Source organism: Aedes aegypti, chromosome 2 (genome assembly GCF_002204515.2).
Source record: "Aedes aegypti strain LVP_AGWG chromosome 2, AaegL5.0 Primary Assembly, whole genome shotgun sequence".
Lineage (NCBI taxonomy): Eukaryota > Metazoa > Arthropoda > Insecta > Diptera > Culicidae > Aedes > Aedes aegypti.
In genome coordinates this window covers 345,113,139-345,140,285 of record NC_035108.1, presented here as the reverse complement: position 1 = coordinate 345,140,285, position 27,147 = coordinate 345,113,139, and the positions used below count along the sequence as shown (strand labels likewise).

The 27,147-nt window shown below is 37.4% G+C and overlaps 1 protein-coding gene across 5 annotated transcripts in view; it reads right to left on the bottom strand.

Annotated features, from left to right (window-relative positions):
- LOC5569043 (protein held out wings) overlaps positions 1–14,965 on the bottom strand; it is an 84,973-nt gene extending 70,008 nt beyond the window's left edge. For 4 of the 5 annotated variants that reach the window (XR_002500762.1, XR_002500763.1, XR_002500764.1 and 1 more), the window contains exons 1-2: positions 14,007–14,961; positions 12,858–13,930 (exon numbers count right to left, since the gene is read on the bottom strand). Coding sequence is in view for 1 of the 5 variants with exons in the window: in XM_021846160.1 (XP_021701852.1) it covers positions 12,801–13,829 (1,029 nt within the window). In the remaining 4 variants the exon portion in view is untranslated. Of the gene's footprint in view, positions 1–9,471; positions 13,931–14,006 lie in introns of those variants that run through there. The other variant, XM_021846160.1, reaches the window with a different exon arrangement.
- Positions 14,966–27,147: the final 12,182 nt, after the last annotated feature.

Sequence of the window (27,147 nt, the reverse complement as noted above, 5' to 3'; positions counted from 1 at the left end):
ACAATCCACGGTTCAACAAAAACAAGATCAGCAGATAGATTGAAAAATAATTTAAACTTTTTATCAACTGTTGAATATACATACAAACTCGATCAACGTCGTACTTATTCTTACGAAGGATGGTAGTCACGATAAGGTTTTGGCATGATCCCGAAAAGTTCTGTCTCGTTTGAAGAACAATTGAGAATATCTATAGCGAAAATCCTGGTAAACTAACTGTTATAATTGCTACAACTGTAATTGATTTAACCGCTTTCTTTAACAAATGGAACAATCCTCCATGGCATTTTTGAATTAATCGATGGATGGTTTCTTAAAAATATCTACGACAAACCCTGTATATGTTCTGGGACAAATTGACATTAGCATTCCTGGAAATAATTCTTGAGAAGTTTCTGGAACATCCATAGAGAATTATCTGAAGATTATTGAAGATTCTTTGAATGAAATAATGGAATAATCTGTTATACAAAGCACGAGTGTAATGGTAGCGGATTCTGTACGTGCGATCACTCTTGGTACCATTTTTTCAAAGCATTGCTGAATCTCTTGACGATTTTCAGAGCACTTCATATAGAACTCATACAGCACACTCTCTAGAAGTTCTTGGCTGATTCAGAATTGCCGTAGAAATGTCTGGAAGTAGTTCTAAGTTAATTCCTGAAAAATGATTTGACCAAATTTCAATTGATAGGTATTTTGTGACATCAATCATTAGAATATTTAGAGCAGATTATGTCAATCCTTTCAATTTTGTTTCGTAGCGTCTTCAGTTTCTCCTGAAAACTATTGCGATTAGCTGGATCACTTGGGTGCAAAAAAATACACAAATTAACAGAATTTTTGCTGTTTATCCATTTGTTATTTATAAATAAACGAGGAATTTATAAATAAACTCACTGGTTGTAAAGGCAAGCATTTTGGTCTATTTTTGTCAAATTTATTTATAAAAATAGATGTTAAAAGGATATAAGTATGCATATTTTTTCATATGAATGATGAAAATGTTCGTTCCAAAAAATAATCCTAAAGACAGGACTGGTAATAGGTTTGTTTTAGAGACGAAAAAAAAATAGTCTTTGTTTTAATGCGAGTCCCTAAAAAGTATCTATGTTCAATGGAAGGATTCTAAGACATGTATTCTAACCAAAATGGTTTCGAATGCCTTTCTTTCCTCATTCACCTTGCATTGAATCCTGATGCAAAATTGTACAGGCTCCAAAGAAACCTCCAGAGATTACAACGGGTTCAACAGGCTCTTCAAAAATTTCGTCTCCGAGGAAAAGATTCAGGAATTATCATAGTGCTTTTATTTTGAATACTTCTAGGGTTGGCTACAGACATCCCCCCAGAATTATTTCAAAAGATTTCTATACCAATTCTCCCAAAAAAAATTCCATCGATTTTTCAAAGAAGAAGATTTTCTTTAGAAATTGTTCTAGGAAATCCTTCAGAACTCCAAAGCTACTACCTTCAGTGATTCCCTCAGTTATTACTATGCTGTTTTTCTGTCGGGAATCCTATAATTTCCTTCGGATATATTTTCACCAATCCTTCATCCAAATTCTCCAGTTGCCACTCTAGAAGATCTTTCTAAGATTTATACAGAATTTCTTCCTAGGAAATCCACAAAGGTTTATTCCAGAGTGTTTGTGAAAAAGAGCTTAAGTTTTTTTTCAAGAAACACTGCAAGAATTCCTCCGATTGTTCATGTGGATTGTTCGAACAAATTATTATCTTTTTTTCATTGCTCCTGCAATTTTACAAAATATTTCTCATAAAATTCACTAGCAATCTTAAAAAGTATATTAAAGTTTTCACACCAGTTTGTACTACAACAATTTTTACAACCATTCCTCCGATCATTCCTACATCTGTAGAGAATCTCTCCGATGTCTTTCGAGAAATTTCTTTAGAAAATCCTGCGGAATACTATCCCGATATTCAATCTTTTTTTTCGATTATCTTGGCAAATGATATAGGAAATATTCATAAACTTCCTCAAGAGTCAAGAAGTTATTTCAGAGTTCCTTATTCATCAAAGGTGACTTTAAAACTTACACAAGTTTCGTCAGTGATTACTCTAAGCCTTCCTTTAAAAAACCTTACAAATTTATTTTTTAATAAACTTTTCTTTGCATTTCCGTGGAGGCATTTCTGGAAAATTCCTGAAAAAACATTCAAGACTTATTTGAGAAATTTTCTAAGGATTACTGGAGAAATTTTTGTAGAAATCTAGCTAGCTATTGCTGAATGTATCTTGAGAGAAAACCTTAGTTGAAATCTTATATAAATCCTCAAAGAAAATTTTGAAGAAAATCCCTAGAAATTTCTGAAAAAGTTGTTGATTGTACTTTAGAAAACGTTTTGATTCGGAATGTTGGAGGATGTCCCAGGATAATCGATGGATGAAATCCATGGAGAAGTAAGGACTTTCTTGAAAAATTTCTCAAAGAATTTTTGAAAAAATTCTGATGATTTCTTTAATAATATTTGGAGCAATTCCATTTCTGTGGTTCTCTTTGGTTAAATCCAGGTTGTATTCTTGAAATATCCTAAACCAAACTCATAGAGAAAATTTCTAGGAAAATTTGTGGAGAAATTCCTTGAAAAATAATAACTAAATTAACGCTTTTAGACATCTCTGTAGTAATATCTGAACGTTTGGGCAAATATCTGAATAAATTTCTGAAGAAATTCCTTGACGAAATCATGATAAAACACATTCAATAATTCTTGTCGTAATGTTTCGAGGAATTGGGTCCTAAATTTTTTAATGAAATCTTGTTTTTATTCAATAACACGAAAGAGCATCTCACTGCAACTACGCTAGCATTTTTTCCCGCTCAAATAACGGCTATATCATGTTTAAACTTTAATTTAAAAATTGAGTCCATAAATGAACCTTGACACTTAAGATCATGTTTGACGTTCGCTTAGTCGACAAAAACACCACAGGGGTTTTAGTTTTAACACTGGGGTTGTTCCTAACTGACATTTCGGAAGGGACACGGAAAACAAAATGCATCCAAATTTTGAGTTTAAGCCAAGGGGTGTGACAAAATCTAAAAATATGTTTTTTGGACTCAAATCAACGGAAAACATTAGAAAATTGAGTAAACATGTGTTTTTGGCCTAAACTTAAGCGTTTGGTACTAAAATTGGGACAGGGCTTTAGGACCCTATTCTCAAAAAAAGGTTAAAGATCTTAGAGGAATGCATGCTCTGATGCTGTGAAGAATCAAATTCTTCTCTCTTGGTTCCTATTAGGATTCCTTTTGTTTGGTTCCTGTTAGATCTCTTTTCGGTCTCTTTGTGGTACCTTTTGGGTCTGTTTTTGGTATCTATTTTCTGGCAAAATCTCTTATTTATAAGGCAGTCAATCGCTACCAGCCCTGTAAAGACGTCTATATATAACGGCTGACATTAAAATGAAGGGGTTAGAAACAAAAAAATGTCAGTGGCAAAACCTAGTTTTAAGAAAATCTATTTTGAAGTTTTTCCAGCAATTAAGGGAGTCAAAAAAAAACAAACCAGCCTTGTAAGAATAAAGTTATTTTTTTGTTGAGTTGAAAATATCGTTAGAACGCTTGGAAGCAGAATTTCCCCAACACAAAAACGACCAAACTGTTACTTACACCCCGTTTGCGTTTGAACCTCTAAAATATGGTAACGTTCAATTTCCAGTCTAGGGTTTGAATTTTTCTAAGCATCACTGTGCACATAATATTTGCTAACAATTGTCCTACCCATGGTTTCGAACGTGGACGCGCATCTGGTCTTACAGTTCGATTTGATGGGGTTTATTCTCCAAACTTTAAAAGAAGGGTTCTATCAGTCGAAAAACCTTATTATTCTAGTTTCAATTGCCGTGGAACGACGCAATAGGTGTTCCGAATCTTCTTTAATGACATACTTATGATATAGCCGTTATTTGAGTGGGAGAATTGCTAAAGTAGTTGCAGCAACATGCTCTTTCGTGTTATAGAATAAAAACAAGATTTCATTAAAAATTTTTGGACCCAATTGCTCTTACGAAACGCGATTTTGACCCATGCTTTATTGGTTGGAGTGGGGATATGCTATCAAAAATAAAAACATCATCTTACCTTGAACGCTCTTCAATTAGTGGTAGGGCAGTTCAAGGGCACCCGCATGATATAACAAAATTACAAAATTTCTGACATTGGTTTCACGAAAAATAAATCCAACGAGTTCTCTGCTTTATAAAAACAAAATCCAAGAAGCTGTGATTATTGTTAGTATTTTGGAGAAGTTTCTTGAAAAATACTTGGAATTTTTGAATAAAAAATAATAAAGAAATGTTGGTGTTCTTTGAGTATTTCATGATTTTTTGAGTGATTGTTGTTGCAGGTTCTGAAGTATTTCTGATGGGTTAAGAGTAATGTATATTGAAATATCTTGTAGTGGTCTCAAGAAAATAATTGTTTAAATTATATAGAGTTGAATTAATTTCTGAAAAAACTAATGTAACTCTAGAGGAATTCTGGGCATAACTCCTGAAAAAAATGAAGAGCAAATGTTGGAAGGAATCTGGTAGAAAGATCCTGAAAATGACATCATTGAAACTCTTAGAAAAATATTCAGTACAATGTTTAAAAAATTCCCTGAAGAATAGCAGGAGAAGCTTATGGAATGATCTTCGTTAATATTTCGGGTGGGAATCAAAAATTAATACCTTGTTAGTGTCAATTCATCCGGGAAATTTGAAAAAAAAAACGCCAGGAATTACAAATAACCGGGAAAAAGCCGGAAATTTGAAAAACACACAGGTAAAATTTGTATTTCAAACATAGGAATGCTGATTTGTGTCAATTTCAAGCATGGCATCATGAGTTTCACCAAATCAACAGTTTCTTTAGGCACCAGCCGTGGTCCATGGCTTATGGGTAATCGGTTTGCTTCTGATCTTTGACGTTTTGATGGAAATATAGTCGAAATTCAGATACCTAGAGCAAAAGTGTATTTATTTATAGAATCACACTGAGATCCTATACATATGTTTGAAATTCAAACCATTTTGAGTTCACAATATTTTATAAATTCAATAAAAAATAATTCATAAATAAATGAGAGCAAATCAATCCGAATTTGACAATTATCAAAATATCAAGACGCAGGATCATTTTATCATCCCTTTAGTTTTTAATTAGAAAACTAATTTTGAATGGACAACATGCCTGTGTTTTTAGCAAAACTTTCAGAATTTTCACAGAAATTTCTTTAAAAAAACATCAAAATGGCTTTTTTAGGATCTTCTGGAGCAATCTCGAAACAAATCTTGTTGAATCCCTTAATCGAATACTTCATAAAATAGATGCATAGTTATGCAAGTTGATGAAAAGCAAGCGTGTCGTGTTAAGACCCCCCTTGTCTGATCCTATTGCAGGGATGTCCTTCGGAGTGTTACGTTTCATGCATAAATTCATAATAATCACACAAAGGAGGATATTAAAATGATCGATAACGCCCAAACCATTTTACAGTGTTTAGATGTTCTTGGATTGTTTAAGTCTACTAACTGTTTTCCACTTCCCATCATTTGCTATGATTTAAAGAAAATATTTCAGTAAACTGCTTTTTAAATTGTTCTATTGAATTATACGTCACATTTTAGGGTCTCTCGTACTTAACTTCCTAGTTAGCTTGGCCAAAGTTTGTAAATTGGATAGATGCGGACATTTTTGGTCAAATATTTTCAACTTTTTATACAAATTTAACGTTAGCATCGAAAACGAAAGAAATATGTACATGTCCTTTACAGTTGCCGAAAATTTAAAAGCACGTGATGTGATAGAACTAAATGTTGAATGCTGAGAAAAGTGTACAGCGATCTGTCAAACCGAGGGACTAATGTAGTTTAAGAAATAGTACACATTCTGAGCCTTACGTCTTCATTTTTTCTCTGCATCACTATTGAATCCTTGCGAATAAGATAAGATAAGACCTAATTCTGCACTCTAAACTCATTCAGAAATATTTTGCTGAAATTTGCCGAGGGCTTGTATAAAACTTGAAGCTTTTTTAGGAATTGTCAGTCATATCAATTGATCCTACTGTCTTTTTCACGTTCAAGTTTCAATCAGAAACAATCAATATCATCCAATTAACGTAGATTCAGTGGTAGTATACTTATGTCGAATTCGTTTTTGAACCCAGGTTGGAACTGGCGCAACCCGTTCTGAATCACAGTTTCAACCCCAACCAGATTCAGGTTCGACCGGATTACAATTTGTTTGACGTTTGTTTGTTCATGTGTTGATCACCGACCCAGTTCCTAAAAAACGAAAACGACATTATTGTAATTGGCTAAGCTCATTCACGTCTTCACCGCCCGTCTCTCCGTAAATACAGAAAATACTTCATTCAAAACGTTGATCCGCACCATCCGATTACCTAATCATTTAATTGCACCCATCGGCTATCTCGTTATCGCCATCTACGCGCAGCTTCGTATAATGAATATTTGGTCAAATCTCAGCAGCTGCGACAAGCAGATAATAATTCCTGCTTAGAAGGTCTAGAGGTACATGTAAAAAGCATAAACAATCTCGAACTCATATGTCTTATCGGTAGCATCTTCGTTCGCCAGGAACTTGCCTCCAACAATGAGCTTATCAGTGTGCGACGAGTATAACTGAGGAGGAGAGTCGTCACCGGTTCCACCGGAGCGTAATTTCTGTCTTTCGTGGTTTATCCGAATCGCCGACAAATACCACCTATTTACGCTAACAATTAGCGCAAAATTTGGAACGAGATGTCCGCGTCGCGGCTGACTTAAATGTGTACTTACACTCCCGTGCAGAAGTTTGCGGTCACCCAAAATATAACATGAGATCACGACAGCTTTCAAATATTGCACTGAAAAAACATGGCAAGTTATATCAGCATGGGATCGATCAAAATTTCGAATCAGTACGACTTTAGAAGTTTGATTCAGTTGTCTTTAAAACTCACTTGCGAAATGGTGGCGGAAAAGTCTGAAAACAATTTAAAATAGGCATGCCAGGTATCATGTAGAAGTTTGGGATCACAAGAACTTACCGTTTTGATTAATATTACGGACAGCTTCAAATTCCGGACACTCTACTTTGTATGGGAAACATTTCACACGAAATGTTTCAATTTTTGCCGTTCAAAAGTTTTCAATTTCGAGGCTCGTTTTAGTTAGCTTTTTCCATAAATATATTTGAAAATTTATAATGCCCAACTACCTTAGATGTCTCTTTAGTGGTTTGACGATTTCAATTGATGATTTGACTGTTCCATTAATGATTATCATGAGCTGTCCGGAATTCGAATCAAAGTGTCCGGAATATGAGGCAAAAGTTAGGAAGCGTCCGGAATAAGAATCATGAAAAGGCCACACATTTTGATTTATTTAAAATTATTCAAGTTGCGGAAGCATATTTTTTACCAACCATTCGAAAGTAAAGGGCTTCCGATGCTCGATAACGCTAAGGAATCATACAGAATGATTTATTTTGTGTGCTCTATGCTGGGTTATACTTCACTGAGGCCTTAAGTGTCCGTAATATGAATCAAAACGGTACTTAGAACACAAAAATTGTTCAAAATCTCAAATCAATCATGTGCACCTTATTAATTGACATTCCATTAATCCAATGTCTATTGAAATTTGAAATGGTAGAGATATTAAAAGATATACTATGGTGGTTGATCTTATGCTAAGAAGATAAGCCATATTGTGAAATTAAAAAAAAATGTCACAACATCAAGCAACATTTTAGTAAACAAAATTTATGTTTTTTTTTTTTGTCAAAATGAATGTCAACTTTTTAGAAAAAAAAAATACTCATTTCGGTTCGATGAGCCATAGACATTTTTGTTTGTACGTGTAATCACAGAAATAGAGACAAAAAAATCCTGACCTGTTTTTTTTTGCACGGGAGTGTATGTTAAATGTAAACAAAAGGAAGGTATTTTCAATTTTTAAGAGTTTTGCTGACGATTTCAGAAGAAATGACCTCAAGCACCTGATCAAATGAAGCAACCTCCTTTTATAAAAATATTACAACAAAATATACAGCGTAGAATTATTGTTGGTTGATTATATCATGAACGAACATAGCAGCGAGTGGACGCATTCCCGAATGGACGTTACAACATAATTAGAGAGACCGTGCACATTCATCAGCAGGATTCCAACGAAGCACAGACAGACATCGACGGGGCGCCGCCGCCCTAGAATCGGTTAGGTACTTGCCTGATCTTAGTGGACACGTAGTGTTTACTTATCTAGAGGGATAGCACTGTTCCGATAGAGAGCGTTGGGTTAATCTCGATGTTTGGTTTCATCATAAGTAGGTGATGCGAGTGGTGAATAGTAGGGATTATTCTTTCTCAAACATAATGCCTGGTATAAAAGCACATATAGTAAGTGATATGGCAATGGTTGGGGGTAGTTGTTGCGATGGATTAGAGTGTCTGAGGTAACGAGTATTCACAAGGTATGTTTGTGCGTGTGGTAAGCAAAAGGTGAATTAGAAAGAAGAAATATGACTGAAGAAATGTTAAGGATAGAGGCCTCCGACGATGGGCGATGAGAAAAGGCACTGAAAGAGAAGAGTTAGGTGGGTGTGAGCTTGAAAAGGTGAATAAATAAAAGTAAGTTGTTATTGTTATTATTAAGTTATAACTTTATTTCGTTACTTGCTAAAAAGTGCACTTGTATTATTAAACTAAGAAAAAAAAAAACGTTAATAATGATAAGAGATAGTTTAAGATATTACTGATACTAACGTATTGAGTTTCTCCGAGCTGATAGTTAATTCAATTGCTTTTCGATTATTTCGCTGGCGTCGTTCGCAATGTTAGATTAGAATTAAGAATGGATTAAGACGGCCAGCACGGTTTGATAACAACTTGCGTTGGTCAGCGTTGTGGCTCCGTTTCGTTAGGCTCGTTCGAGAAGTGAAAAACAATAGTATTAATCCGAATTAATAGGTTTGTGCAATTACATTGTTAATAACGTGTTAAGATAACCATACTTTTCGATTTCGATATTCAAAGCTCCTTTCCGGTTGCGTTATTCATGTATGAATAATTATTAATAGTGTTATATTGATATTCGATCTTATCTCTTTTGGGTGGTTAAAGTTAAAAAGGCACGCATTCGCTTACTCGCCACAGTGAAGCCGGGTTATTTCGAACTAGTTTCCAACGACGTCAGTATGGTTTGGCGCTACAATGTGACAATGAGACAAGAGACAGAGTGCTGTTTGCGACCTGCGAGCTCCTCTGCTACCGGAGCCAGACGAATGCTAATGTTGATTAATCAAGAGATTGTGATAGCGTTATTAATAACATTATTATGATAAGAATAAAAAGAGATTGTTTCTAGTTTTTGTTTTAAGATGAGTTATTATTGGATTCTTGTTTTGTTTCTTGCTGTTGGTTGTGCTCCATTTTTTGCATCTTTTTCTTGCATTCTCTGCTTCATTCTGTTTGCTAGTTACGTTATTGTTTTATTTGCAATTTCATTTGCAATTGTTTTCTTTTGTTAATACGTTAATAAAATAGACTTGCATTTTATCGTACAGATAAAAAAGTATAAAATAACTTGCTTTTGTTTTTGTTCCATCACTTAACGCGCTATACACTTTGCTATAAGTTAAGTCTACACAGTTAAAACACATCTAACTATTAATAATTTCTGAGATTACGTGTTATTCCGACGTTGTCCCGTGCCCCGGGTGCTTCGTAGCTTCCTCGACTCAGGGACGGGAGGTTTGTGGGGGCACTGGGACGTTTGCATTTCTTTTTTGTATTATATCTCTTGCATAAGAATCGAGGATTCTGCATTCCATCCTTTTGACAGACAGACATTTGTTTCTTTGTTAAATATTTTAAAAGTAAAAATCTCTCGCTTGCTTTCAATCAGGTTTTTGCTTGTTTTGCCCTCACAAAGGAAAAAACGGCGTTAGCACACTTGACTGTCGAATTTTGACTGTAATGTTTTTTCTACCAGTGCTCAAGGGAGTGTCCCTTAAAAATCCTTACATCCTAGCTGTGTATTTGTGTGTGTGTTTTTGCACATAAGTATGTACGCATGTGGGTGTTGGGTTTTCGTGTTAAATAAAAAAACGAATACTCGTCAAAAGGCATAATTTCATCACTATCGCGCTCTCGTTCGCTCTCACGTTCAATTTTCGTTTTGTCACGCTTGTGTTAATATAATCTATGTATAAGTTTTGAGAAGACACGAACAAAAGCTTTGCTCTCATTTGATTATTTCTGCTTTTTTGTTTTGTTTCAATCTAGTAGAGAAGTATTTATTTGTAAATATTTCGAGACTACCATGGCACCAAGTTAATACGAAAAAGTCATAACGAATAATGCATCTCTCATTCACTACTACTACTCTGCTCCCAAGGCAGACTTGGATGGTCGGGTGGTTTCTGTAGGTTGTGTCAACACAGGGGTAGAAGTCGATAGGCGGGTTTTTTGGGGGGGTCGAAGAGCGGTGGGAAATCGATTGATAAAGGACTCGGTTGATGATGTGAAAAAAAATTTCATATATGAATAACTAAAAGCTCAATATTGAACAAACGATGCTTCACTGAATTCGAAAAAGTGCTTTGCCTGTTTGGAAAGGTCCTTTAGAAATTACAATTTTCCGGTCCGTAACAATTGTCTGTAAGAGTTTTGAAGTCTCTCTGCAAGTTACAATTTACTTTTATGATCTCTCAGTTAGTTTTATAGTCTTTACGACAATTAACTTTCTAAATTTCACTTCCTCAAATAAATTACTCAAAATATGTCTCTTCTTCTCATTTGTGTAAATTTCGAAATAATATCCAAAATCTATAAAAAATCATATAACATTTGTCAAGTTTTTCCAAGCATCTTCAATAATCTAAGGATAGTCCAGAATATCGGTTTGAGATTTTGAGAGAAGTGCTTGAATTTCTCAACTCAATTAAAATCTTGAATATTTCACTGAAAACTGAAACGCTTAGAAACGCTTTATAAAACCATTCAAAATATGTCGAAACATTTATCTCTTCACACACGTTGAAAAAATCTTGCGTCATTGGTTGGATTTTAATTGCACCAAGTTCGTGTTCAGATTCTGCTTTATAATTTGGAGGAAATCAGTTCTAAAATCCAAACAACTCTTGTTTCAGAAAAATAATATTCTTGGTTTTAGAATCTGCACATAACTAAGCTTCGAATCTTTTTTAATTGCAAAACTCAATTCCATATTTTACACAAAAGGTTCTAATGCCTGATTTCTCTTTAAAATTTTGAAAACAGTTCTTCCTGATGATTCGATGCATAAGAATACTATAGCAAATTCTGCAGAAATTATTCCAAGCTATTGTAGTTGAACGGTTAGGTGGTTCAATAGAACTCTTCACTATCGCCTGAAGTTCATATGTAAACATTCCAAACAAGCGTTTAAAAGCACGAGATTGATTTACACCTTGGACGTAGCTTTACTGCTTTATTTGAATTAAATAGATATTCCAAGTCATTTTTCGAGTCATTTCGTCATAATCTTATGAATTGACGTCAAACAAAAAACGGTCTATGAAATCGTAATAAAAACTTTGGATGAAATCAGATTCGAACTCCAAAATGCAGATTATTGATGTCCTTGGTTGTAAATTCTATATATTTTGAAACAGAGACTTCAAATCTTTGTTAATTTCGAATTTCTATCCCATTTTCGAACTGCAATTGTGGTCGAGCTTAACTTTTCTTTGGAAACTATTGAAAATGCTTCGTTGATTTCGATAGTTTGAAGTATACGAATACTAGACAATTCTCCAAAAATTGTTCCAGGATATTTTGGAGGCTCAAGATTACGCAACTTAACTATTAATATTTCCACCAACAGTTGAATCCGAGATCATCATCAATCGATTTTGTCACCGCTATTACTGTGGACTGTCCATTCGCATGCAACCCTACCGTAAAATTGTGGGTCCGTTTCAGAAAGCGTCTTGTCACCGTCATTCGTAGTACAACTATACACTTAATTCAATTGGGAAGCATAAGTGATTTGGTTTAACAGGAAAAAGGACATCAAATGAAGTTTGTTTGTATGGGAAAATCATTCTTTAATAAACATATTGGCAATCAACAATGGTTCGATTTCAATGCAAACAAAGGATTCGAAAGGATACAGCGCAGTAACAGTACAACAGTGTGGCATGAATGTGTTAGTCATCGAATCTTCGGGACAACTGGTTATTGAGGCGCGATCGACGGATCCGATCCAAAGTGGACGACGAGACGGAAGATGCTTCCTTAGAATTGTAACAGAAACAGACGGGGGAGAGTGAGAGATTGTGGTGGTGAGGGAGGAAGAATGAATGTTAAACGAAACTGTATAACATTGGGGTGGAGTGGAAGGTGATTGATTGGTGGTTACTTGTTGTCGATTGATCTGTTGTTCCTGTCAGGTTGCATTGCATTCTTTTTTTCTGTACTTTCTCCGAAATGTGATTTGTTTTAATAATGCGATTGAATAGTTTTGTTTTAGATTCGTTATTGACAATTGGTTTTAATATAGAGTTCTAGAACGCATTTTTTCTATTCAGTAGAGTTATTTTTGAGATGTAAGATCTTCTAGATTATTATTAGATGTGAGTGCAGATTTGATTTATATCTATTTCAGAATTAACAATGATTAAAAACAAAAAAAAAAAAGTTATTAAAAAATAGAGTTATATATAATAGAAGTATATATATAAATTATGTGTGGTGGTTTTATGCGTGTTTGCTGATTATTGCCCCTTTGCCCGGTTTTAGTAAGGATGATCTCTAGGCGCGAATTGCCTTCTTTGAGTTTTGATTGCACCTACACTGTGATCGGCGTACTCCGCAAGCAGTGGGTTCCCGGCGGCCAGGGCTGCATAGCTGGCGTAGTCGGCATACGGTGCAGTTGCGTATATCAGTCCGGTGGTGTGATCGATGGTGGGTGGTGCCGAACCGGTCATGAGACTGGCACCGGTCGTTGGCACTGAGATTCTTGGCGACAGGATCAGTGGAGCACCGAGTGGATTGGCAGCTGTTCGTGCGGCCGCAGCAAGTTGATTCTGCGTAAGGCCTGCGATGGCGTTAGGGTTAATTAATCGCTGCTCGGCGCCCAATTGCTTCCATCCATCGTAGACCGATTCGAAGGTGATCTCCGCTGGAGGTGCTTTCGTGCTCGAGTCCCGATAAGTTCCGTTGATGATGGCCAGTTCCATGAGCTGTCGTTTCTTGAGTTCGTCTTCGCCTTCAGCATGGGGAACCAGCAGTTTCTTGACCTCGTCCAGTGCACGCTTGATCTTGATCGATGCTCGGTTCTCGGTATCTTCAACGGTAATCAGCACGTGCAGATCGTCGGACAGATGTTCCCAGTTCGGTTTACCCCGATTGGCTTCCTCTTTCTTCTTATCTCGCATCGAGCCTTTCCCCCGAACCATTATCTTGCATCCCGTTTCCTGCTCCAGCTGCTTGGCAGTCATACCGCGGGGCCCGAGAATTCTTCCAACAAAGTTAAAGTCTGGATGCTCCTTCACCGGTACGTATACTTTCTCGTTCAAAGTAATCGCTTCACCCTCCGGTTCTGGAAGCTGCAGTGGCTCTTTCGTGACACCATTGATCTGGAAGAGCGATGCCCGGACCTTGGATATCTCCTCGTCAAGCAAACGCTCTACATGGTTGAACACATTGGGGAAGGCTGCCAACTGTTTCCGATCTTTAAGTAGCTGTGCCAAATAGTCGGCAATACTCTGTGTCGACTGGATGGTGTTTTCCTGATTAACACTATTGCTGTAGGCGTTCATCATGATTTCTGATTTTGCAACAGGTCAAGCGTGGTTCCCAATCTTCTCTCAAGCAACTCACTTCTTCTCGCTCTTTTTGTACTATTATCCTTCCAACAATCACTCTACAGTGGAGAAATAGAGAGAAGGTACAGGTAAGATTAAGGCTCTGTTTGATCTACTGCATTCAAGCTCTACAACCTTTTACACTTGTTCTATATGCGTAACTCAGTGATGCCTCTCCATCCCTCGGTGTACTGCGTTCGTCAATAATAATCCACTGCGGCGTTCGAAAAAAAACACTATTCTTACACTCTCTTTGTACTAGTGTATGTATAGGAATTTTATATGAATCAACTTGTTTCGCTTTCCTGTATCTTCCTAATCCACAACGCGCTTCAGAATTGCTCTTCACTTGCTTCGCACACCACCACGGTCACGATCAATGATTCTTTCCTCCAAACTTCCGAAAATCAAATCGAACAAAATTCGAAAAACAAAAATTTTCCTCCTCCCGGTAAGAAATTGGCCACTAACACTCGCGATCGTGGGGAAGCGCCTCCACAAACACACTTCTTAGCCGATGATGGGTCACACTCTTGTACCGCACTCTACTCGTGACTCCTTTCTTTGCGATGTGCTTCAACTCTCGGTCTCCGCACTCTTTACACTGTTACCGTAGGCTATTCTCTTCGGAGGTTTGGCAGCCCCTTGCACACGTCTCGACGACGACCACGACTACTCGGTTCTATGGCTAGTAGCGGCCTGACGACGACTCTCCCTCGACAATCTGGTTCGAAAATTCCTTCAATCAAGCACTAATCGAGTTCTTACTATCGAGCCACCAGCGCCAAAACGTGGCCGATCCGCGAAAATTCCAATCCCACTGGGGTACACTTCACTGGACGCGTCGCGAATTGTCGAAAATTCACACCGATTTGGGAATCGCCCGGACTGACTCCGAAAGAAAATGTTACTTAAGTACAAACGCAGCGCTTTCCTCTACTATTACAGAGAGCACACAGTCGCAGTTGTTAAACGGTGTGCTTATTTTTACTACTTTTTTCTTCTCTCTACTCTGTATATTCAAACTCGAGGAGCCCCGACAAAGTCTCGACTGTTCCGGCGTACGGCTGAGTTGACAATAACCGTACGGATCAAACTGCGCTGAGCTGGGTTGAGAGATACCACGAGAGCTCAACCCGCGCATCTACAAAGAGAACATCCCAAAAAGACTGTAGTGTGTGGGCAGGGCAACTCACCAGAGGCAGACATACAGAAGTGGCCAACAAGATCTGGTGAGAGATCTAATCTACCCGTGGACAGTCACTCCAACGCTCTGCTGGGTGGTACGCATACTACCGAAAGTCGAGCAACAAGTCAGCGTTGGTGTAACTGTACTTAAACTACTTTGACTTGGCCGTGCTCTGCTGGCTCGCTTTGGCCCATGGTAGTGCTTATCACTCCCTCTCTCTTTTACGCACTATCATTTTTTCCCAGCGATGCTGGTGCTGATGCTGTTGATGCTGGATAGAAGAGATCAGTCTGGTGTTACCGTACCAAGGAGTTTATTTGATTAACATGTCGTGCACATGCTTAAGAATTTGTTACTCAAAGATATAAATAATATGAAGGAATTCTAATCAACAAAACAATAAACAATAATATACTAATTTTAACAATTTTCGTTTGTTTAACGTTGTTTTATAAATTTTTCAAATTTATATAATTTAATTCATGATCCGTTTTTTTTAATTTAAATTTAAACAATAATTATCTGTCATTCCAATCCATAAGATAATGACGAAAAGTTCATTTAGACCAGTGATTTCTAAAGTGGGCGAACGCGCCCCTCTGGGGACCATTTTATGGTCCAAGGGGACGAAAGTGATAATTAGCTAAGACTCATCATATATGGTAAGGTTATTTGTATATCATCTTTAAGGAAGATTGCATCTAATCTGCAGTTCATTGTTATACTGCCCATAAATGCATGTTAGTCCTACGTTTGCTGGATTACCTATTCACATGGGATAATTATGCGTTTATGGGCAGTATATCATATCCCAATAGTTCCCATACTGCCTAGGTTCGTATAGTCGACGTAAGCGCCATTGACAATTCCAGCAGTCTAAATATTATTGATCGTATAATTGCAAATACTTCGATCGATAGGGCGTTTGTTCCAACCATCGTCTAGATACCTTTATGGAACAAATATTTTTTTGGTATTAATTAATTGTCGTACAAATGACCAAAATATGGTGAAAACCTCAATGACGCTTACGTCGCGTATTTGAACATGGGCAGTACGGGAACTATTGGGAATTGAATTTGAAACTTCATAATCCATCAATCTCGTATATTCACACGCACGCCTATTCTCGTATATTCACACGTACGCCGAAATGTAGTTGAGAAGTGAAAGCTTGTCTATCGTTTGAAAGAGGTGGAAAATCCTCTGGAACCTAAAGCTTCTTTCCTTAACTACAGGCGTGTTTCGGAATACTTGAAAAATTCCACCATCAATAACTAAAACAGGTTCCCCCTACATTGGTAAAATTTATAGGGGATGGTCGGGGTCTGCCTTTTTAAAATGATAGTCTAGAAATTTAATTATATTCTGTTACTATAAATTCTAAATAACTTTTTTTCTATTCTAAAAACCATTACCTCCTTCCTTGAACCAAATTCTGGTTACACTACAAGTTAAAGCACTTGAAGAATTGGAGAAAATACTGGAATCTTCTGAGGTGTTGCAGAAAACAGCCAAGATTGAATGATTGAGAAAATACTTGATGCAATTTTATGAGGAATTCTCAGAGAAACTCATAGAGTCCCTGAAAGACTCATATAAGTATTGTTAGAATGGTTTTCGGAACATTTACGAAGGAATTACAAAGAAATTTCTGCCTTTGCCGCGGAGCACCTGTTTTGCATCACCACTCCGGTCGAAATCCGGATTTGTTTACACGTTTAAACCATCCCCATAATTCCTAAGAAAATCGAAAGAAAAAAAAATACAATAAAAAAAAAAGAAAGGAGGAAAAACCCATTTGAGTGATTTCCTTTCACAAAGAAGCACACAACCTCTTTATCTCTTCTTATAACGTTGATTTCAGAATTCTGACAATCAATACTTTTACAAATTTACTGAACTAAAAGACAACGTTTATCCTATAGAGAACTGGTGCATGTCATCCTCTGTATTAATGCTTCATTAAATATCATGTTACATTCAACTATCGATTCTGACTGTAATTGGATTAAATCACTATGCTATACTGTAAACTAATAATTTTACCCACAGAAAAAAATATAATCGTATTCAATTCAAGCTCTAATTGTCGTGATGGCGCTGCTGTACTTTCATCGCTCATGTTTTTCGGAGAGAAAAGAACGTGACTCCGACAGAGATAAAATTACTGAAACCTATTAAGTCTGTTTGTCTGAGCTTGAACCTTGAACGATCACTGTTTTTCTCTGGACGATTACATACTAGACACGTACGGACTAACTACATTAACTGGTGTTCGGTTATTCACTTTGGCGTACTCAGATTTGGCCTTTCATATGATTCTTATGTATCAATCAGTGGTTTCCAACCTTTTTGAAGCTGTGAACCCCTAGGAAGTTAAACAAACAACCCGCGTACCCCTGAAAAAGGATGTGCATGTTATCATAGTTTGAAGAACCTGCCGAAGATTTCAAATGCATCAACAAAAGGAAAGTGTACCAATTATGGGGGTTACTAGTTCCCTATTTAGCCACACGTATAATTTCAAACAATGTCAAGGCTTGAATCATTTCTTATGCTGAAATATCGAAATATACTTGACATCTCTCAACTAATCCACGTATGACAAAATAAGGGAGCACAGTGACTAAAACTGGTACACTTACCTTATAATTGGAAGGTACACTTAAAAATCACTCAGATTATTACCACCACTTCTGATGTGAGAATTCAACTATCATACTTTGACAAAGTTCATGAAAATTCTATTCGGAAGTTTACTAAATATTTCTCTAAGAGTTCTACAAAGAACATTCTAAAAGGATCTTGACGAAATCGTGCAAATTCCAAACATTACGCAAGCAATTATGTCAAAAATATTTACATATGTTTATAAATGATTCTTCGAAAGATTTGGAAAATTTGCATGAGTACTTTCGAAAATTCAACGTCCGGAAAGATCACTTCAAGAAGTATTTTTATATTACTGTTAGGTATCCACTACTGGAAACTGTTATGAGTATTTTACCGATCTTTACAACGAGCTCCTTAGGAACTAATCAGGAAAATTTAATTGATTTTTTTTCCAAAAACTCACTGGAAATTTTGACAGATATAGGTAAAATTCTTGATAGAAATCTACTAAGGATCACTTCTATAGATATCAGTCCATAATCATTGATCCTACAATCCGATTCGAGAGAAATCCGCGAATTATATGAGTGCAAAAAAGAACAATTTGAAATTTCTTCAATCCCACCAATAGTTAACCAGGGTCCCGACGTAAATCTCCAGGATCTCGTCAGGAAGTTTGTGAAATCTGCCTAGCTTAAACTAAAAATTCGCAAGGAATTTCCTATATACGCCTCCCTTAACGATATTATCTTCGATATTGTCAGTTTTTACGTGGCAAGAACTTGCGTAGCAACAGTTCAGAAACATTTAAAAATGTGTGTCCCGATTTTAATACTTTCATGTGAAACCAGTGAGCTAAGAATTTCGTGGCATTAATCCATCAATCGTTAAAAATTGTACTTATTCACAATCGCTTGATGGACCCACTGAGAAATCTTCACGGCCCCCTAGGGGTCCGCGGAACATCGGTTGAGAAACCTTGGTGTAAACTAATTCACGCATGTGCTAGAATTAGGATGAATGTAACATGATCGATTTCTTTTTATCGATCCTCTCTTCAGTGAATAAGGGTGGCAAGATGCAAGTTTGTCAGAACTTTTTAACGTCAAAATGCAAGATTCCCTTCCACGCTCATAAACACTTTTCCCGTAGTAATCGTGGAAATGCAGTCAAAATGTAAGATTGCATCGCTAACGAGCACTTGCCAACAAACTTTCATCATGTCACATTTATTCACTAGAGAGATAAAGAGAAATCGATCATGTTACAATCGTCTAACACACGCTTGAATTGTTATCAAGTATTCTTAAGGCAACTATAAAGCGGTCAATAACCTGTTACTGAAGGTTATTATACAGTTTGATCAGTTTTGGTGGTGAATGTTTTGAAAGTAGGGTGTTTTATGTATTTAACGGTTATAATTTGGCCACCTCCATTTCATTTAGCCGTAAATAGCCAAATTATATACTCGTAACGGTCTGTCCAAAATACTTTGATCACCCTATAGGGTGGCTGAAAGCATTACAATTGCATCAGAACGCGTTACGATTGCATTACCGTCTGACTAATCAAATATGCAATCGTAATTTGTAATGAATTCGCTTAAATAGTGTTCTGTGTGGAATACCTTGTCGGATACTCGAATAATTTCAGTAGGAATTCTTGAAGATCCCATAAAAGACATTTCTAGTGGCATTATTAAGGGAAGCTCTTGCTGTAAAATTCTTTGAAAAATTCATGATCGAATTCAAAAGTTCTACATAAAGAAATGTGTGAATAATTATTACTACAATCACACGACGCGACGCGAGACAGGACACAACACTTATGGTTCTTACAAACGTTAAAAGGACATATAAATTACCTTTTTTTTTTAACGACCGGTTTCGGGCTTGATGCTGCCCATCATCAGGACGATGTCCAACTGATTGTAGAAGGAAAACGCACATATACAGCTTCATACTTGACTAAGTACACGTCGAATGTAGGGGGGTAAAATCATTTGATTTTTCGTCTGGTCAGGTAAAATAAGGGTGATGTTATTGGGGCTTCATCTTCGTTCATCAATGAAGCCCCAATAACATCACCCTTATTTTACCTGACCAGACGAAAAATCAAATGATTTTACCCCCCTACATTCGACGTGTACTTAGTCAAGTATGAAGCTGTATATGTGCGTTTTCCTTCTACAATCAGTTGGACATCGTCCTGATGATGGGCAGCATCAAGCCCGAAACCGGTCGTTAAAAAAAAGGTAATTTATATGTCCTTTTAACGTTTGTAAGAACCATAAGTGTTGTGTCCTGTCTCGCGTCGCGTCGTGTGATTGTGATATAGTTCTTACGTTGCACAAAACCCAAAATAATGAGAATTATTACTAACTTCATTTTAAATTTCTTATGTCTGAAAATATCTTTCAAAACTTCTTATGAAATGATAAGGAAACCTTAAGGAGATTTTCTAGGGAAAAGCTTAAAAATCTTAGAGTAGTTGCTTGTGACTAGTTCAAACTAAAAAGGTTTCAAGAATGTCTGCTAGTATTCTCGACTAATTTTCTTTATGGTGTTTAAGGTGGCCTGATTACTATAGAAATATCTTACTGAATTACCGTAGGACACCAAAGAAAATAAATTAGATAAATTTTGGTAGGTACTCTGGAATAATACATTGATGTGATTCCTGAAGAATCCTGATGGATTACGAATGGCAGAAGAATCAATAATTTCCCTTGCCTCCTGGTTACTCTTATGGTTATATATTGATGTTTTGATTAAAACAATTCTCGCATAACTTATTATTATTATTATTATTATTATTATTATTTTTTTTTTTTTTTTCCCTTCCTCTCCTATCTCCCTCTGCACTTCCAGCTTGATGTACTCCACTTCTGCAGCGGTGAGCATATTATGAGACATAATTGCACGCTGCCGTGTGTACAGCTTGTTCAAGTCAAGCTGGCGCGCAAAGCGAGGAAATCGCTCGTTGAACATCTCCAGCATCCCTGATCTGCCAGACATGTCCGTCTCCATCCTTGTGCAGACATAGTAGCAGCGAATCACATACATATTCATCTCCCTCGTCCACATGATCCGCTGCCGTCGGCCGCCTGCCAACGTGAGTGACTGACGTCTATCAGCCACAGCAACATCGGTAGGTGCAGCATGGCCTTGGTGATTTCTGCTGCTGCCGTTTCTGTTTCGCGTTCGCGGTACGGGCTGTGCCCGTTGACTGGAAGGCCGCTCTTGCACATTATCCTCTTCCAGCCGCTGGCCGCTCGCTCTGTCCCCCGTCCCAGGACCAGCTCCAGTAGGGGCTCCCTCCTCGGGCGATCGCATTCTTCTATTCCTCATTGATCGTGTCTCCATTGCTGGGTTTGCTTTCATTCCCGGAAGCTACGGGTTCTGCATTGGCATTTCCTCCAATTACAGTGCTTAATAGCTTGGTTCAAGCGCCGCTGCTCGCCGAGGGTGGTTTTACATGGACGCCCAGGATATTTTACCTCAAGCTCCCACCTACTCAAGATGGTGGTTTTTCATGGACGCCCAGGAGTTATGTTGCCTGAGCTCCCACCTATAATTATTATTATTATTATTATTATTATTATTATTATTATTATTATTATTATTATTATTATTATTATTATTATTATTATTATTATTATTATTATTGAATTATTCACTAGCAAAAATGACCAGTTGAAAAAGATACCATTCATTTAGTAACTGAGGTAGGAATCATTAGAACACCAAGCTGCGAAGCATGCTCTATCTCAGTTGGAGCGTAACACCAGAAAGCAGAAGAAGGTTTGAAATGGAATACTTCCCAAAGCCGTAACTGAATTGAACATCCTACCCGCAACGAGCTTGAAAATGCAGAAACATTGTAATCGGAATCGAAATAACCCCGCGCAACGGTAATCCATTACCGCAGCAGCGCAAAGCCATTCGCTCAACCAACTTACAAACACTCGCCCTCTACATCGTCGCGCCATCCAGACATGCGCCCGCCACTACCTACACACGTTACCACTACTACGAGCGGTCCCGTTGTTCACCACCAGCAGAGCGGTCGGCAAGTACCGGTACTCACGATTATGAATCGACTCGTCCTACGCATCGGCTCTCATACACCCGCAACGAGTCCAGCGCTTGGATCGGTTTGTACTTTTCGGCTCTCCCCACGCCATTCGTGCACGAGAGAGAGAAACTGAAATGTTTCTCACGCGACGAGTGCGCGCGTCCTTGCGCCGCTCTTTTTACGTTGCGCTGCTGGCGATACGCTACTACGCAAAGCATCGAAGTCGTGCAGGTTCCATCACACTGGATTATGCTGCGTACTGGTGGTGGGTGCCGATGAGTGGTTTTCATCTCACTTTATGTTGTGTTCTTTGCAGGCCTCTGATTCCCTCCCTTCCGAGTCGATCGCTGGCTCCTGTGGGAGTCAATCTTTGCGGCTCGCACTGGAGTAACTGAGCCAAATTCCTGGCCATAAGTCGAACATAGTTCTGGGGATTTAAGGTGACACATGTCGGAATCCAAACATGGCTGTCACAATGGCCGGCTTGCAGAAATAATAAGTAATGGAGTCGATCATCTTATTCTAAACTTTCTGCTAGTGCACATAGCTAAAATAGAAATTACAATGTCGATTGATGCGAGATTTGTACCTTCCAAGTTTTGGTACAATATTGAATTTTAATTCTAAGCTGTTTCACCTTGATGGCTTTTATTTTTCTGAAGATATGCTACGTTGTGCAGATTGTGCAATTGTGAAGTGACGGAGTGGCAACTACGGTCATCGATGTACATGATCAATACAGTTTCTTATTAGAAAATTGTCATGACTATCTTACTAATTTGCATTAAACTGAGTCATGACATTATGAAGATTAAAAAGTGTTTCAGTTTCTTTTTCAATCATCTACCAATATATTTTCCCCACGAGACAAAAATGCAAAACTAGTTTTAAGTAAGGGTCGTAAGTTTCCTCTTTATCCATGAATTGCATCAACAAATGTGACTCCCAGATCTTTTCCGACCCTCACTAATAAATACTTTTCCCGTGGTAATTGTGGAGATGCAGAGGAATTTCCGGTATCTAGAAGCAACAATCTAATATCTGTAAAAACTTGGCTGATGCTGTTATTGATAATTATTCTTGTGAGTTCTGCTTAAATGTGCACTTCGTGAATTAGAGGAAAGTCCCATCCCTTATTCATTTGGATCGAAGTGCGATTCTTACCAGTTCCGATCAATCACGGAATATCAACCATTGACAAGTACAGTTCGTGTATGCTATGCTATGCTTTCTACATTTAGGTCATGAATTTGGTACTGTAACCCCTATGTGCGCCTGTTGAATGAATGCCGAGTCGATGGTGGCGGGCGATGCGATGCAAATATGTAATGCGATGGTATGCTGATGTTGCGCTGCGCCTTTTCAAGCCGGTCCGTGTGACCGATCTGTATGGGGTCGATTGATACTTGATGACTACGACGGTAGGGGGAGACGTGAGCTGGAGTGCTGCTCAGTGAAGCATAATGTATGACTGTTCATTTCGAGCTGTGCTGCGCAGCTCAACATTCTTCCGTCGGTAGATGTACAGTGGTTCCTTGGATTGTGTGTGTATGCAATAATGAAAAAGACTGATCTTCTGTGCAGACTTTGTAGAATTTTGTATAACATTGCCCCTAGGAAATAAGACTAGGGAATTACCCTGCCTACGACAGAAAATCCCTTCAATAAAAAGTAATTCAATTTAATTCAAAATCGTAGGAAATAAGAATGAAACCGTGTTAAGGTGTCAACATTGTGCAAAAAATGTTTCATAAGTAAGTCCGGTATCATCTGGAAACATGATTGTGCCTACTTTTTATGTGGAAATGATCAGTTTGATATCTTTATGTGCGTTTCAGTTTTAGCCCGCACAATTTTGGAAGTACTGTTGGAAGAATTGCTGCTGGAGATGTCGCTTGGTTTTTTTTATGCTAAGACGGTTGCTTCGGTATCTGCATAATACATATGAAGATAGATTTTATAGGGCTGGCAGGGAGAATAACATAACAGGTTTAAAATTTAATGGATTGAAGCTTATCAAATTTAAATGAAACACAAACGATTTTTTTTATTGTTACAACATTTGTTGTACTATTGATGAGTTCTTCTTCTTCTTCTTCCTGGCATTAACGTCCTCACTGGGACGGAACCTGCTTCTCAGCTAGGTTTTGTTTGATCACTTCCACAGTTATTAACTGTGAGCTTTCTATGCCAAAGTTGCCATTTTCGCATTCGTATATCGTTTGGCAAGTACGATGATACTCTATGCCCAGGGAAGTCAAGGAAATTTACATTACGAATAAATCCTGGACCGACCGGGTATCAAACCCAGACACCTTCAGGCTTTGCTTTGTAGCCGCGGGCTCTAACCACTCGAGGAAGGAAGGCCTCCATTGATGAGTTAGTAGGTTTTAAATTTTTGGATTTTCGGAATAATACATGCATGTTTCTTGAATCGAATATGATCAACGATCAACTGATGAGACATACACTTCGTTGTTGCTACTCAGTGATCGATCATCTTCCAGCTTTGGCTACTTACTGGATACTGGGTTCACCGTAGAGTTACGCAAGCTCGTGGTTCATTCTTCTCCTCCATACGCGGTCCAAAAAATTCTAGTTCAGCACACGTCGTTCAAAAAATCCTAGCGCTTGCAGGTCTTCTTCGAGCATTGTCCACGTCTCATGCCCGTAGAGGACTACCCAGGTAGCCATAAGCACTAAGAATAAGCCCTTAATCAGCATCACAGATGCATACATGCTTTATAATAGCACTACAAATGCTTACACGCCTAATAACAGCACTTCTTCTGCATAGAAACCCTATAACTGCATCATTAATGCTTCTAAGCCTGATGTATACAGGCATTAAATAAGCACTATATTGGCTCTATATTCGCATATGTATAAAGTATGTTTAAATGTCCTCCAGTGTTTTGACAAATATACCACGTGCTTTGTATTTGCATATAGTAGGCTTTTTCATGTGACATGTCCGCTTATGCATTTGTTTACATCGGTGGAGGACCGGTGCTAACACGAGGCTGTCATTTCCATGGAAGAACTGTCAAAGAGCTTCCCGATCAGTTGATTTCAAACGTCTTGTGAATAGGCCTGTAGTAAGAAGGAGTCAAAAATAAATCTTCTTACTACTACAAGCGCAGGTTTTACGACGGGGTAAAGTGATGGTTTGAATTGGTCACTTTTCTGCCGTTATACGCATAATTGTCCCATGTTAGTTTTTGTGCATTTTGACTTTTTGTCATCAAACAGTTTATTTTTACGCATAGTTTTAGACAACACTTACCAAAAATTAACTTTGTTCGGAAACTCAATGAAAAGCACGCTAAGTCAAATTGTCCCATTGTTGAATTTCTACGCATAACTGTCCCACTACTGTATTTCTACGCATAACTGTCACACTATACAATTCGCTGCGCTGATCTCGAACAAAATATTTAGTAGGCAGTTTTGAATTAACTGGTGTTTGGAAAAATCGTTTTGAACATCTTCTTACGGTGGATTTACACCCCATGTGGAACACAACCTGTTTTATGTGTTTTTATTATCGGAATGCATTCATCATTCATGCGAGCCTGACGTCAAATTTAATTGAAATTTTCAATATCAAAATATTATTTCCAATCCGTTTTTCAATGAATTTCATCAGTTGAATTTTGGCTTGCGACACATCAATTTGCATGAATTCGCAAATCAAGCGTAACGGTGGTTCAAATGTATTTGAATGACTTGACCACATGTCGGATTGTTCCGCATTCCAGGTTTCCTGAAGGAAATGGCCTCTAAACTGTCGGTTCTAAAACCTAGCTGGCAACATCAAACTTCATAAATTCCCAAATCAAGGCTAAAGAAGGGTAGTTCAAAGGTTCTTGGATGACTTGATAACATACCAGGTTGTTTTGGATACCCTGTTTCCCATAGGAAGTGGCCATTATATTGGCGGTTCTGATACCTATCTTGCGACTTATCAAACTTGATGAAGTCAAGAAGAAGTCAAAGTCAAGTCAAAGAAGAATAGTTCAAGAGGTTTTGGATGACCTTGCCACAAAGTTATTCCGGATAATTAGTTCTTCGATGCAAGTGGCAAATATGTTGGTGGTTCTAAAACCTAATTTGCGATTTATCAAATATCATAATTTTGCAAATCAAGTCGAAAGATGTGTGAAGATTTGTGTCGTGATTTTTGAGTTAACTATTTACTCCAAAGAATAACCTCGAATTCGCAGACAAGTTTCTGTCAAGACTGCAGCTGGAAGAGTCGATATAGGAATTCATTACATCTTATCTCTCTAACTTACTCATCCACTCTTTCTTTCACTAACTCATACATTTTCTCATTATCACACATACAGAAAGCTTTGGTTTCCATCCCAAACCATAAAATCGTATTTCTTCACATCCCCACACGTGGCTCCGTTTGGCATATGTCACTTGAGCCTTTATAAGGTGCCTTTACATACTTTTGAGAATATACGTCCTCCTCATTCGGTACAATCTAAACGTAAGAACGGTCATCTACAGCAGTATGCTTAGCACAGAGGCGTCCCGTGAGGAATTTGATTACCTGTGCACTGACTCGCACAAACCGTTTATTTTGAATTATAAATACAAATTTTTCAATTGATTTTTTAAAATGTATTTCAGAAATTACATTTTAATAATTTCTTATTATAAACACCTTAAAATGTAATTTCCAATACTGTATGCAATCTTGAAGTGTCTGGAGGCTTTTATATTTGTTGCTCATTGTACGTATTTTTTGTTTGTTTTCTTCGTTTCAATCACTAGTTGTAAGTTTTTAAGAATTTTGGATGATTCCTTATACAATGTTTAGGGACAAGGAAAATTCTCAGCAAAATTCTCAAAATTTCGCTGATACCAAGGCGATGAAAGAAAAATTTTGCGTATTAATCGCGGTCCCATAGTTTGATCATATTTGTCATAAAAATGTATGTTTACAGTAAAAATGACCTTTATATGCATAAATTTCAAGCATTTTTCGTATTTTTCGACCTGAGATAATAAGTATAATATCATATTATCAATGCAAAATTTAAAGCAAGAAGAAAGACGTTTAACTTGAAACTAAACGTCTAACACTTTTTTTTTATATGAAACTCGGCTTACAAATAAACAAACCATTCTTATGAGCAAAAATCTGAACTTTTCTGAGATTATCATATAAACCTTCAGAATTCAACTATTTACGCGTCATTTTCCAAATTTCGCGATGAAGGATAAATTCCGTGGATTTCGTGGCTTTCGAGAAATTCCGAATCTCCATTATTCCTAACATTGTTATTCTATATAATAGTTCTTATTATTTACAGCTTGTTAATTGTATCGCGATATCTTAGATTTTTGACGATGTCCAGCGCTGGTACATCTCCTTGT